Below are 11,640 nucleotides of genomic sequence, written 5' to 3'. Positions count from 1 at the left end.
GGTGCAGGTGTCACACTGTCATGGCCACGTCCCCAGGGGGAGAGGGCAATCAACTCATACACAGAGCTTCTCTGGAGCAGATGTGGTCCTGACACTGGAGGGGCCTCAGAGGTCCTGGGCCTGAGGAAAGCTTCTCCATTCTTGCAGGCAAGTGGGCACCCCAGAGCAGCATGGGGGCATGGGCACTGCTTGAGCTGCCACGGCCCAAGGGGTTGTTGGGTCCTCAGGAACTTTAGGTTGCCGTGTGTGGCCCAGTGTGCCTAATACCAATGCTGAGTTATGAAGGGGGTCGGTCCTGCACGTGTGCCAACACCTGGGCCTTGCCAAGTGCTGTGCTGGGAGCGGTTGGGATGCATGGTGCACATGTTTCTGCTGCACATGGTGATGTCTGCTGGCCATAGCCCTGAGGTGGGGCAAAGGAGTGGAGAAGAAGGTAGAGCAGAAGCGGTGGGGTGTCCCTGCACTTATTCCACCCATCCCCACAACTGCCATCCATCTTCTATTCTCTCCTGCTTTCCCAGTACAGCATTGCCCTGAGCAAGAGGAAGCCCATTCCCAAGAGCCTGCAGGGTGCCTTGCCTCCATGGCCTCCCACACACTTGTAGCTTTTTCCGTGAGGACAGCAGAGGTTGTGCTCCCTGTTTACTGGACCGGTGTGGGTGGCTGTGGGCAGAGACACTGTAAGAGAAGGGTGGATATTTCCTCGCCAGGGCCCAGGGGCCAGAAGACATCCCCCCAAGGGGATGTGAAGTGCCCAAGAGAGGACCCTCTGCAGTGTGTTGCAACCACCCATTCTTCTGGGAGTCGGGAAGGGGCTCCATAAACACCCATCTTATACCGACCGAGGGCAAAGCCATTCTCCCAGAACAGCTCAGGAGGGCATACATGGAGGGATGAAACACCTACAGCCAAGGCTGGGATGCAGAAATCTTTAATGAGTGTACAGAGGAAAAGGCGGTCACTCTGAGCTGAGGCCCTTCAGTGCAGGGATCTCCAGGGCCAACTGAGAGGCAGCATCCCTTGCCCATGGCAGAGTTCATGCAGGGCATGTGTCTGCTGTTACTGCAGTGAGAAGGCTGGCTCTGAGAAGCCCCACAACCCAAGGGAGAAGAGCACAAAGAAAAGGGAGAGAAGGAGGTAGGTGGAGGGATGGAAGGAGAGGCATGGGCCATGTTTTCAGAAAGTGCAGGCTGGCCCCTTCCTGCCAGCGTGTGCCAGAGGAGCTGAGAAAGGTCAGACATTCTGAAAGGAATGGCCTGAAGATTCCTCCTTTGTGTAGCACCATGTTCGTAATCCCGGAGAGAAGAAGCCCAGGGCCATGGCCACTGGCTTCTTTAGCACGGCAGGCACCTTCTGCCACAGTAGCGGCTGGAAATGCCCGAGAGGTCGCAGCAGCCGGAGGTGATGGGGACTCCATCACAGCTGAGGATGCGGCCAACAGCAGCAGAGGTGGAGGATCCCACAACGGTGTTCTGCGGGAAGGAGCTGAGGATGGGGCCGGGCAGGGTCACCACCACGGGAGAGGGCTCAATGACGATGGTGGAGTTCTGGCACTGCCTGACGCAGGGCTCGTTGCAGCTGCTGGCCAGTGGAGTCGGGCCACAGGGCCTGCATGGCAGGCACTGGTTGTAGCAGGACATGTCTGGGAGCAGGAGATGCACCTGGGAAAGAGGACAGGGAGGAAGTAGAGCACACGGGCAGGTGATTTACCAGCCTGGTTACCCCATCACAAAAGAGCCAAGGCAACTGCTGAGGGTGGATGTGGAGGCTCTACCAGGAGGCTCATGGTCTTCATCGCTTTGTCCTGACAGGGCCCTTCAAAGAGCAGCCTGGCCCAGGAACACTCTTGCATAGCACATAAACCAAAAGCCGCCTCAGCCCCATGTCCCAGCCTCTGTCTACACAGAGTTTCTGTATCCACCCCTCTCCCATGGCAAGGAACTCCAAGGCCCAGCATAGCACTGAACCACCATCAGATGAGATGTCTATTGATGCAAGATCCCTTCCACTTTGGAAGAGGAGGAGAGAGGGCTTCAGACTCACCTGGTTCCCAAGGAGGAGGAGGTGAGAGAACTGGATGGGAGAGCAGGGAGCTGGGCTGCTCTTTATACTGGTCCTTCATTGCCGTAGGCCATGAACCACCCTTAACAAAGGTAATAATTTTTTATCAAGCTCATCTTGAATGCAAACTATCCCAACCAATAATATGTATGGGCTGTGTGTTGGTTTGCTGCACTTCTACCTTTTCATTTCCAGATTTAGGTCTTGCCCATGCCCCAGTGAAGGATTCTTTGGAGTGCTGGGATGAAAGGCCCAAGGATTTCTAGGGCAGGAACGCATTAGTGAAGGCAGAAGACTCAAGTGATAGATGTGTCTTGAGCAGTCAGGTGATGTCTGTCTGGGTCACTTTGTTGGGACTGTTTGAAGTGCCATACCTGGGAAGAAGCTCCCACAAGCTTCAGTTGGTTTCGGAAGGACTGCTGTTCATGAGGACGTCACATCGTTCCCTTTCCTTCCCTATTTAATTCTCTCTTGGTCCCTTGTTGCCTCCCCAGGTGTGTGATTTGTTCTACTGGCTTTTGATCCCATCCCCATTTACACTGCCCTCCAGAATTTATATTCTTTCCCTTTTCAACCCTGCCCTTCTCTGTGCAGTCTGTGAGCTGAGGATGGGGCCTGTCAGAGCCAATATCACAGAAGAGGTTTGGATGATGACAGTGGAGTGACACTGGCACTGCCTGCTGCAGGGCTCATTGCAGCTGCTGACAGTGGGGTTGGGCTTCAGGGCTTGGCACAGCAGGCACTGGTCGTAGCAGGACATGTGTTGGGGCAGGAGGTGCAACTGGGAGAGAGGGCAGGGAGGAAGCAGAGCACAGGGACATGTGAGGAGCAAAATGTCTTCATCCAGACATGATCTGAAAAGTGTGGTCAGGACCAACAAGGCTGCTGCCTCTCTCTTAGGTGAAAATCCTACTCAGCCAGGTCCCACATGGTCTCTGAGTCACACCTCTCCTGACTGTGACCTCTCATGACCACCATCGCCAATACCTAGCACAACATGTATCGGTATTACTGGAAAAGGATATGGGGAAAGGGCTTCAGATACACCGGGTTCCCAAGAATAAGAAGACGAGGGAGTCAAGGATCTCAGCTGGCTTTTCTGGTGACCCTTTACTGCTCCAGGCCCAGAGGTAGCCTCCACAGAAGTGATAATTTTCTAGGGTGCTCGTGATGAATGGAAAACCTCCCAGTTAATGACATGGGCTGTGGGGCTGTTTTCCCCTCTACACTGTCTTTTCATTTCCTGGCTTATGCCACACCCGTTCCCTCTTAGAGGCTCCTTCAGAGTGCTGGGATGGAGAGGCCTCAAGATTTCTGGGCCAGGACTGAGTCAGCGGTGGCAGAGGACTTGGCTCAAGCACCAGATGGGTCCAGTGCAGACAAGTGATGATGGCCTGGGGCACTGTGGTGGCGTTGTTTGTGACTGTGGTAACAGGAAGGGGACAAGCTGTTCCCAGCCCTGCAATCCTTGCCTGGTCACCTGAGGGCTTTCATGCATGTGGACGTGCCATGTCTTCCTCTTTCCCTCTCTCCCAACTTACTCCAACAGTCCCATGGGGTGGGCTTCCAGACAGGTGGGCTCTACTGCGGGGTTTCCAATCTCTTCCCATTAAAGCTGCCCTCTGGAGAAACGGGTTGACATCCTTGGACTCCTCTCTCTGGGTCGTCCCTGCGCATCCCCACACTGTGCTGTCCTCTCCTCTGGAGCCTTATCCTGCTCAGAGTGCACAGCCCTGCCCTGCCAGAAGGTCCCCAGCATCTCCTCTGTCACCTGCCCTTGGCCTCTGCCTCTACCCCACCAGGAATGTGTGTGCACATGCGTGTGGCAAAGCCCTTGTGAACCCATCAGAGGCACTGAGTGCACATGTGTACCTGATGTCTGCATGTGCACACATGCATGGCCTCATGTTCCTGTGCATGCAGTGTTTGCACCTGCATTTGTCAGGGTGTATATAGAACTATATGTGCATGCATGCACATGCATGTTTGCATGTGTCCATGGATCTGTGTGTGAAATGTGTATGCATTCTTGGTATGTGCTAGTGTGCACATAATTCACCTGACCCTAGGCATGTGTCCAGCTGGTCCCAGGGCCTATAGTGTCATCTTGGTGTCATGACACCAGGACTACCAACTCCTGGTGGGGAGCACCTTTCTCTGAGGAGGGAAAGGATTTTTGTCCAGGAGTTAGCAGGGCTGATTGATAGGGGCTTAAACTAGATTTGAATTGGGAAAGAGACAAAACCAGGCCCACCAGTGATAAGCTAGGGGACTACGTGACAATTTTTGAGGAACTGCATGCTAGTGAGGCCCCACAAGGTCTTCTAGTCTGCCCCACAAGGGGCTAAGTTGAATGAAATACATCTGAATTTTCTTGTACATACACGTGCGGCATGAGAAGTAAGCATATCAGGTCCCTGAAATGCTTGTATACTAATGCACGTAGCATGGGAAACAAGCAGGAGGAGTTGGAAGCCACAGTGCGATTAGAAAACTACGATCTAATTGCTATCACAGAAACATGGTGGGATGAACCAGGGCAATCAGTGCAACAGCGGGAGATTTAATTGGCTGAAAGCAGGAACTAGCCCTCAGTAGTTGAGGTCAGCCGCTTTGGAGCTGGCCCAGCCGCAGCAACTAATTACGACTTACAGGGGGATTTTGAACCCTTGCTTCACCAGCAGTGACCCAGGACAGCGGCACGACCAGGCAGCACCGCCAGCTCTCGAGAGAGAGGCTGACAGGGAGTGGGAATTGCCAGGACAATGGCGACTACTCCCACACCTTCTGCCTAGAAAAAAGCCTCCAGGAGGACAGGGACACCCTGCTGCCCACCATGAAGAGGGAGGGGCCATCAGCACATGCGCACTGGTGAGCAGCTGGTGTGGCAAGGAGCAGGAGCTCTGCACCAACTATCGGCAGTCTGTGAGATTACAAACCTACCATGGTGTCCACTAGGCAGAGAGCTCAATCCAAAAAGGCTGCGGCGACCCAGACGGAGGGCCTGCCTAGAGACATAGCTGTTCAGGCCTCTGGCTGCAGGGAGTGCCCGAGCCTGCCGCTGCCAAGGGAGGGCAGCGAGGAAACTGCCTGTTCTCAGGGGGAAAGTCTTCTCACCATGGTGGCTGAGCTCAAGGTGGAGGTGGAGAGACTCAGAAGCGTCAGGGAGTGTAAGCAGGAGATTGGTTGGTGGAGTAACTCCCTGGTGTGCCAGAGAGAAGGACGCCAGGGGGATGCCACCCGGAGTGTAGTGGAGCCCCTGCCCTGTCACTGTTGGGCAGAGGGAGGGGACCAAAAAGAAGAGGAGGGTTGGAAGCGAGTTCCAGTTTGGCTTCGTGGGCACCCCCCCTTCCCTTCCTCCCTATCTTCCCCAGGTACCCCTCCATAATAGGTTTGATGCCCTGGATCTTGAAGGAGAGGTAGGCAAGGATGTGGTGGAAGGCCTGCCTATGAGGTCACATAGAAAAAGGCAGTTGACACCACACCTCAAGACTGACTCCAAAAAGAAAAAAAGAAGGGTAACTGTAGTAGGAGATTCCTTTCTGAGAGGAACAGAGGGCCCAATATGTGGAGTTGACCCTCATCATAGGGATGTCTGCAGTCTATCTGGAGCCCGGATATCACCAGGACACTCCCCAACCTGGTGTACTCAACAGACTACTACCCGCTTCTGATCTTCCAGATAAGTGGGGAGGAAGCTGCATCCCATAGTCTGAGGGGAATGAAGAAAGACTTAAAGGCCTTGGGATGGTTGGTGAAGGAGTCTGGAGCGCAAGTTATTTTCTCCTCTCTCCTTCCATTCTCAGGTGATGACGTAGGACATAATAGAAGGATCCAGTCCATAAATGCTTGGCTATGTGACTGGTGCTACAGGCAGGGCTTTGGGTTCTTAGACAATGGCTGGTTTTATAAGACAATAGGCCTGACAGTAATGTGCAAGAAAGGTTTATCTCACAGAGGCAAAAGGGTTCTGGGACAGGAATTAGCAGGGCTCATTTGGAGAGCTTTAAACTAGATTTGAAGGGGGATGGGGCTGTAGCTGGGCTTGCACCGGTGGGGCAGCATTATAGCATTGAGGAAGACCGGGCAGCCTCCCACCTTCCTAGGGTTAAGTTGGCATGCTCAGCTCGCACGCTGAAGTGCCTGTACACCAATGAACGCAGCACGGGGAATAAGCAGGAGGAGTTAGAAATCCGTGTTCGGTCAGGAGATTATGATCTGGTGGGAATTACAGAGACATGGTGGGACAGCTCACATGACTGGAATGTGGTCATGGATGGTTACGTCCTTCTCAGGAAAGGCAGACCATCAAGGCGAGGTGTCGGAGTAGCTCTTTACGTGAGAGAGCAACTACAATGTATTGAGTACTGTCCAAGGGTGGATGAGGAGGGAGTTGAGAGTCTGTGGGTGAGAATTAAGGGACAGGCTGGCATGGGTGATACTGTTGTGGGTGTCTATTACAGGCCAACAGATCAGGATGAGGAAGTTGACGAGGCCTTCTACAGGCAGCCAAGAGCAGCCTCGCAATTACAGGCCCTGGTTAAAGGGGGGGATTTCACCTACGCTGACATTTGCTGAAAGGCCTACTCAGCCAGCCATCCGCAGTTCCTCCAGTGCATTGATGATAACTTCCTGATGCAAATGGTGGATGTGCCAACTAGGAGAGGAGGGCTGCTGGATCTTGTCCTCACTAACAAGGAGTGAGGTGTCGGAGTAGCGTGAGAGAGCAATGTTAAATGCTTTGCACAAATCCAGGTAGATGATATCAGTTGCACTTTCTGTATCCACCAGTTCTTTAGGCCCATCATAGAAGGCCATCCAGATTTGTCGGACACGATCTGCCCTTAGTGAAGCCATATAGGCTGTCACCTGTCATCTTCTAATGTGCTTTAGCATAGTTTCCAGGAGGATCTGCTCCATAGCCTTGCTGGGTACAGAGGTGAGGCTGACTGGCCTGTACTTCTCTGAGTCTTCCTTTTTTCCCTTTTTAAAAATGGGGAGTTATTTTTCCCCTCTTCCAGTCAGTGGGGAGTTCACCATTCTGCCACAGCTTCTCAATTATGACGAATAGGGGTTTAGATACCTCATCAACCACTTCCCTCAGGACATGCAGATGCATCTCATCAGGTCTCATGCACTTGTGGACCTTCAGGTTCCTTAGCTGTTCTTGAATTTGATCATCTCCTTTTATCATCCATCATTTGATCAGCGGGCAGTTCTTCATTCTCCTAGTCCCTGCCTTTGCCTTCTGGGACTTCTGGGCTAAATGGCTAGAGCTCTTGCTGGTGAAGACTGAAGCAAAAAAATCATAGAGTAACTCAGCCTTTACCATATCTTTGGTAACCAGGTTTCCAGTTTCCTCCAGGAGAGGGCCCACAATTTCCCTAGTCTTTCTTTTGTCACTGACATATCTATAGTATGCCACCCAGCAGATCAGGTTGGCCAAGGGCCCATCCAGCCTGGCCTTGAACACCTTCACTGATGGAGCATTCACAACTTCTCTTCAGCCTGCTCCAGTTCCTCATTAACCTTACAGTGAAGAATTTCTTCCAAATGTCTAATCTAAATCTCCCCTCTTTTAGTTTGAGACCTTTTCCCCTTGTCCTGTCATTATTTCCCTGAGTAAAGAGTCCCTCCTTGTCTAAGGGTATAAGCCCCCTTTAAGTAATGAAAAGCTGCAATGAAGTCTTCCTGGAGCCTTCTCTTCTCCAGGATGAACATCCCCAGCTCTCTCAGCCTTTCTTTGTAGGAGAAAGGCTCCAGCCCTCTGGTAATTTTTGTAGCCCTCCTCTGGACTTGCTCTTACAGGTCCTCATCCTTCTTGTGCTCAGGGCCCAAAACCTGGATGCAGTACTCCAGGTGGGGCCTCACAAGGGCAGACTAGGGGGAGACAATCACCTCTCTTGAACTGCTGGCTACTCCTCTTCTGATAAAGCCCAGGATGCAGTTGCCCTTCTGGGCTGCAAGTGTGTGCTGCTGGTTCATGTTGAGTCCTTCATCCACCAGAACCCCCAAGTCCATCTCTGCAGGGCTGCTCTCAATGAGTTCACCCATTCTGTGCCCGTGCCTGGGATTGCCCCAAGCCACGTGCAGCACCTTGCAGTTGGACTTCTTGTACCTCATGTGGTTCACATGGACCCACTTCTCAAGCTTCTCCAGGTCCCTTGGGATGGTATCCCTTCCTTCTGCTGTACCAACTGCATTGCTCAGCTTCATGTCATAAAAAGACGTGAAACAGAACCAGTCTGTAGGCAGACACCTGAAGGACACCAAAATTCCCACCAAAGCAACAGCTTTCTCCGTTGGCCATCTCTTTGCAGATGGAAAGACCAGACAGGGACTCACTCAGGGATGCTGCAAATGTTTATTGAATCTCAGGAGGGAAAAGAGGTGAATACAAGAAGAGGCCTTGAGAGAGGAGATCAGCAAGAGCTGCCAAAATTTGTTCAGATTTTCCTCTGGCAGACTTGCCACAGGATATCCATCTAACTGGACCCACAAGTAGAGAGAGGCTTGCAGGTCACACCAGGTTGGTTTCTGGGGGCCTCACAGAGAGCTTGGACGGGAGCAGAGGGCAAAAAGGAAAAGAGAGAAAAGGAGTGAGTGAGTGGAAAAGAAAAAAGGTAGACATTGGCCATGTTGACAGAGAAACCAGGCTTCCTGTCTGTCTTTACAGGACAAGTCAGAGATGGTCAGCTCCTCTTAAAACAGGAGCACGAAGTTCTGTTGTTCTTCTGTCCAGCAGCATGTTCTGAGTTCCTGAGGTCCTGGTCTGGAGCACTGTCTGGCATCTTTAGCAGGGGCGGCACCTGCTGCCACAGTAGCGGCTGGTAATACAGGAGAGGTCACAGCAGCCAGAGTTGATAGGGACTCCGTCACAGCTGAGGATGCTGCCAACGGCAGCGGAGGTGGAAGATCCCACAGCAGTGTTCTGCGGGAAGGAGCTGAGGATGGGGCCGGGCAGGGTCACCACCACAGGAGAGGGCTGGATGACGATGGTGGAGTTCTGGCACTGCCTGACGCAGGGCTCGTTGCAGCTGCTGGCCAGTGGAGTCGGGCCACAGGGCTGGCACGGCTGGCACGGCTGGCACTGGTCGTAGCAGGACATGTCTCGGGGCAGGAGGATCACCTGGGAGAGAGGGCAGGGAGGAAGCTTAACATGGGGATGCATGAGGAGCAGCCTGTCACCACACCCTAAAAGAACCAACGCACAGGCAGTGCTGTGAGCTGGAGGCTGTGCAGGGATGTGCGAGGGCTTCTTGGCCTAATCCTGCCAGGGCCTAAAAAAAGCTACCAGGGACTACCTGGCTACAACCGAGGTTCTAGCCAAGAATCCATAGCAGTACACGTCCATCCTCTTTCCATGACAAACCTTCTCCCCACTTCCCTCTCCCACTACCAGCAGCCCCAAGATTTGGCATGGAACAGAGCTGATTGCAGCTAAGAGGTCCATAGAGCTGAGACTCCCTTCTGGAGAATGAGAGGGACAAGAAGGGGCTTCACACTCACCTGGTTCCTAAGGAGGAGAAGGCCAGAGAAGTGGATGAGGGAGCATGGAGCTGGGCTGGCTTTTATAGTGGGCCTTAGCTGCCCGATGTCCAGAGGCATCCCTTGAAGCTGTGATTATTTTCTGACAAGCTCTTCTTGAATGCAAAACATCCCAGCTAATGATATGGGCTGTGTATTTCCTTCCTGTGATGATGTTTTTCATTTCCTGCTTTATGCCCATTCCTCAATTAAGGCAAGTTTTGAGTGGCAGGTAGGGAAGCCCAAGTATTTCCACGCAACACAAGTCAGTGTGGGCAGAAGACTCAGCTCACATGCTGGAAGGGTCCAGTAAAGGCAAGTGATGTCAGCCTGGGTGACTCCTTAGGGGCTCTTTGAAGCTGTTTTTCCCAGAGGTGACCCAGCTCCTGCCTGTGACCCCAGCCTACCTAACACTGCTCTCAGGGAAAACCTTCTGGCCTGTTTTGCCTCCTTCTGCTCTGTCTCAGGGATGTCTGTATGGGGGAAGAGGTTGTGCAGGGCCCGTTCTGGATCTCAAAAGAAAGGCCCAACAGGAAATTTTCTCTTTTATTTAGAAGGAATAATAATAAGAATGTAGACAGAAAGTAAATCTTTCATGTTCAGGAACCCTGTGCACATCTGACACACAGTGCAGGTCCTATTCATAGAGAATTCCTTCTTCACTTCCATACATTGGTGCCAACCAGAGAAGCGTTACTGGACCTGGTGTTCTCCAACGCAGAAGAGCTCATTAAAGAGGTTAAGATCGGAGGCAGTGTGGGCTGCAGTGACCACACCCTGGTTGAGTTTGTGATCTCTAGGAACATGGGCTTGCCGAAGAGCAAAGTCAGGACCCTGAACCTCCTACGAGCAAACTTCCAGCTGTTTAATGACGTAGTGGATGAGATCCCCTAGAACACTGTCCTTAGGGCAAAAGAGCTGTACAGACCTGTTAACTCTTTAAGGACACTTTTCTGAGAGCACAAGAACTCTCCAACCCCCTGTGTAAGAAAGCGAGCAGGGAAGTCAGGAAACCAGCATGGATGAGCAAGGGCCTGCTGGTCAGACTGAGACACAAGAAGAAAATGCACAGGCAGTGGAATCAGGGACGTGTGGCCTGGGAAGAGTACAGGGATGCTGTCCAGATGTGCAAGGTTGGGATCAGGTAAGCCAGGGCACAGCTGGAACTGAGCCTGGCAAGGGATTCAAAGAATAACAAGATGGGATTCTATAGGTGCATTGGCCAGAAAAGAAAGGAAAGGAGAGTGTAATCCCAATGATAAATCAGAAGGGAAAACTGGTAAAGACAGACATGGAGAAGGCTGAGGTACTCAACAACTTATTTGCCTTAGTCTTCTCTGCCACCCAGGCTTCCCACATCTCTCAAATCCCGGAACCTTGAGGTGAGGGCTGGGGCAGCAAAGTCTCTCCCACTGTAAGGGAAGAGCAGGCTTGAAATCACCGGACAAAACTGACCAGGTACAAATCCATGTAGCCCAATGCCATGCATCCCAGGGTCCTGAGGGAACTGGCTGATGTCAAGTCAAGCCTTGAAAGTCAAACTTTTGAAGACTAGAAAGTCAAGCCTTTCTCCATCCAATTTGAAAGGTCAAGGCAGTCAGGTGAAGTCCCTGGTGAGTGGAAAAAGGGTCACTTACATTTTTTAAAAGGGCTCAAAGGAGGTCCTGGAGAAATACAAACTGATGAGCCTCATCTATCTACCTGGAAACATCATGGAACAGATCCTTCTGGAAGCAATGTCAAAGACCATGCAGGACAAGGAGGTGGTCCAAGACAGCCAGTATGGCTTCACCAAGCACAAATAATGCCTGAACAGTCTGGTAGCCTTCTATGAGTCACTTCTGTGGAGTGAATGCATCAGTTGACAGGCAAAGACTGACAAATGTCTTCTGCCTGGACTTCTTTAATGCCTTTGACACAGTGCCAAATGGCATCCCGAGCTCCAAATTGGAGAGGGATGGATTTGAAGGCTGGAACATGCAGTGGATAAGGAATTGGCTTGAAGGCTACACACAGAGAGTGGTGGTCAATGGCTTTATGCCTAGGTGGAGG

The 11,640-nt window shown here is 52.1% G+C and overlaps 2 protein-coding genes and 1 long non-coding RNA gene across 3 annotated transcripts; all 3 read right to left on the bottom strand.

The window, feature by feature from the left end:
* Positions 1-915: 915 nt before the first annotated feature.
* Positions 916-3,039, bottom strand: LOC121059471 (feather keratin Cos2-3-like). The gene is made up of 3 exons (XM_040536341.1): positions 2,975-3,039; positions 2,044-2,116; positions 916-1,661 (listed from the first exon to the last, which is right to left on the bottom strand). The coding sequence occupies exons 1-3, from the start codon at positions 3,037-3,039 to the stop codon at positions 1,335-1,337; spliced, it is 465 nt and encodes a 154-aa protein (XP_040392275.1). The 3' UTR covers positions 916-1,334.
* A 5,372-nt stretch (positions 3,040-8,411) lies between these two features.
* Positions 8,412-8,716, bottom strand: LOC121059834. The gene is made up of 2 exons (XR_005814658.1): positions 8,588-8,716; positions 8,412-8,493 (listed from the first exon to the last, which is right to left on the bottom strand). It is a non-coding gene; the product is annotated as an uncharacterized LOC121059834 (long non-coding RNA).
* A 17-nt stretch (positions 8,717-8,733) lies between these two features.
* LOC121059833 (feather keratin Cos1-2-like) lies at positions 8,734-9,669 on the bottom strand. The gene is made up of 2 exons (XM_040536996.1): positions 9,571-9,669; positions 8,734-9,190 (listed from the first exon to the last, which is right to left on the bottom strand). The coding sequence occupies exons 1-2, from the start codon at positions 9,667-9,669 to the stop codon at positions 8,855-8,857; spliced, it is 435 nt and encodes a 144-aa protein (XP_040392930.1). The 3' UTR covers positions 8,734-8,854.
* Between the last annotated feature and the right edge of the window lie 1,971 nt (positions 9,670-11,640).

This window comes from Cygnus olor, chromosome 25 (assembly GCF_009769625.2).
Source record: "Cygnus olor isolate bCygOlo1 chromosome 25, bCygOlo1.pri.v2, whole genome shotgun sequence".
Lineage (NCBI taxonomy): Eukaryota > Metazoa > Chordata > Aves > Anseriformes > Anatidae > Cygnus > Cygnus olor.
The sequence above is the reverse complement of the archived record's forward strand: the minus strand, read 5'-3'. Positions and strand labels throughout refer to the sequence as shown.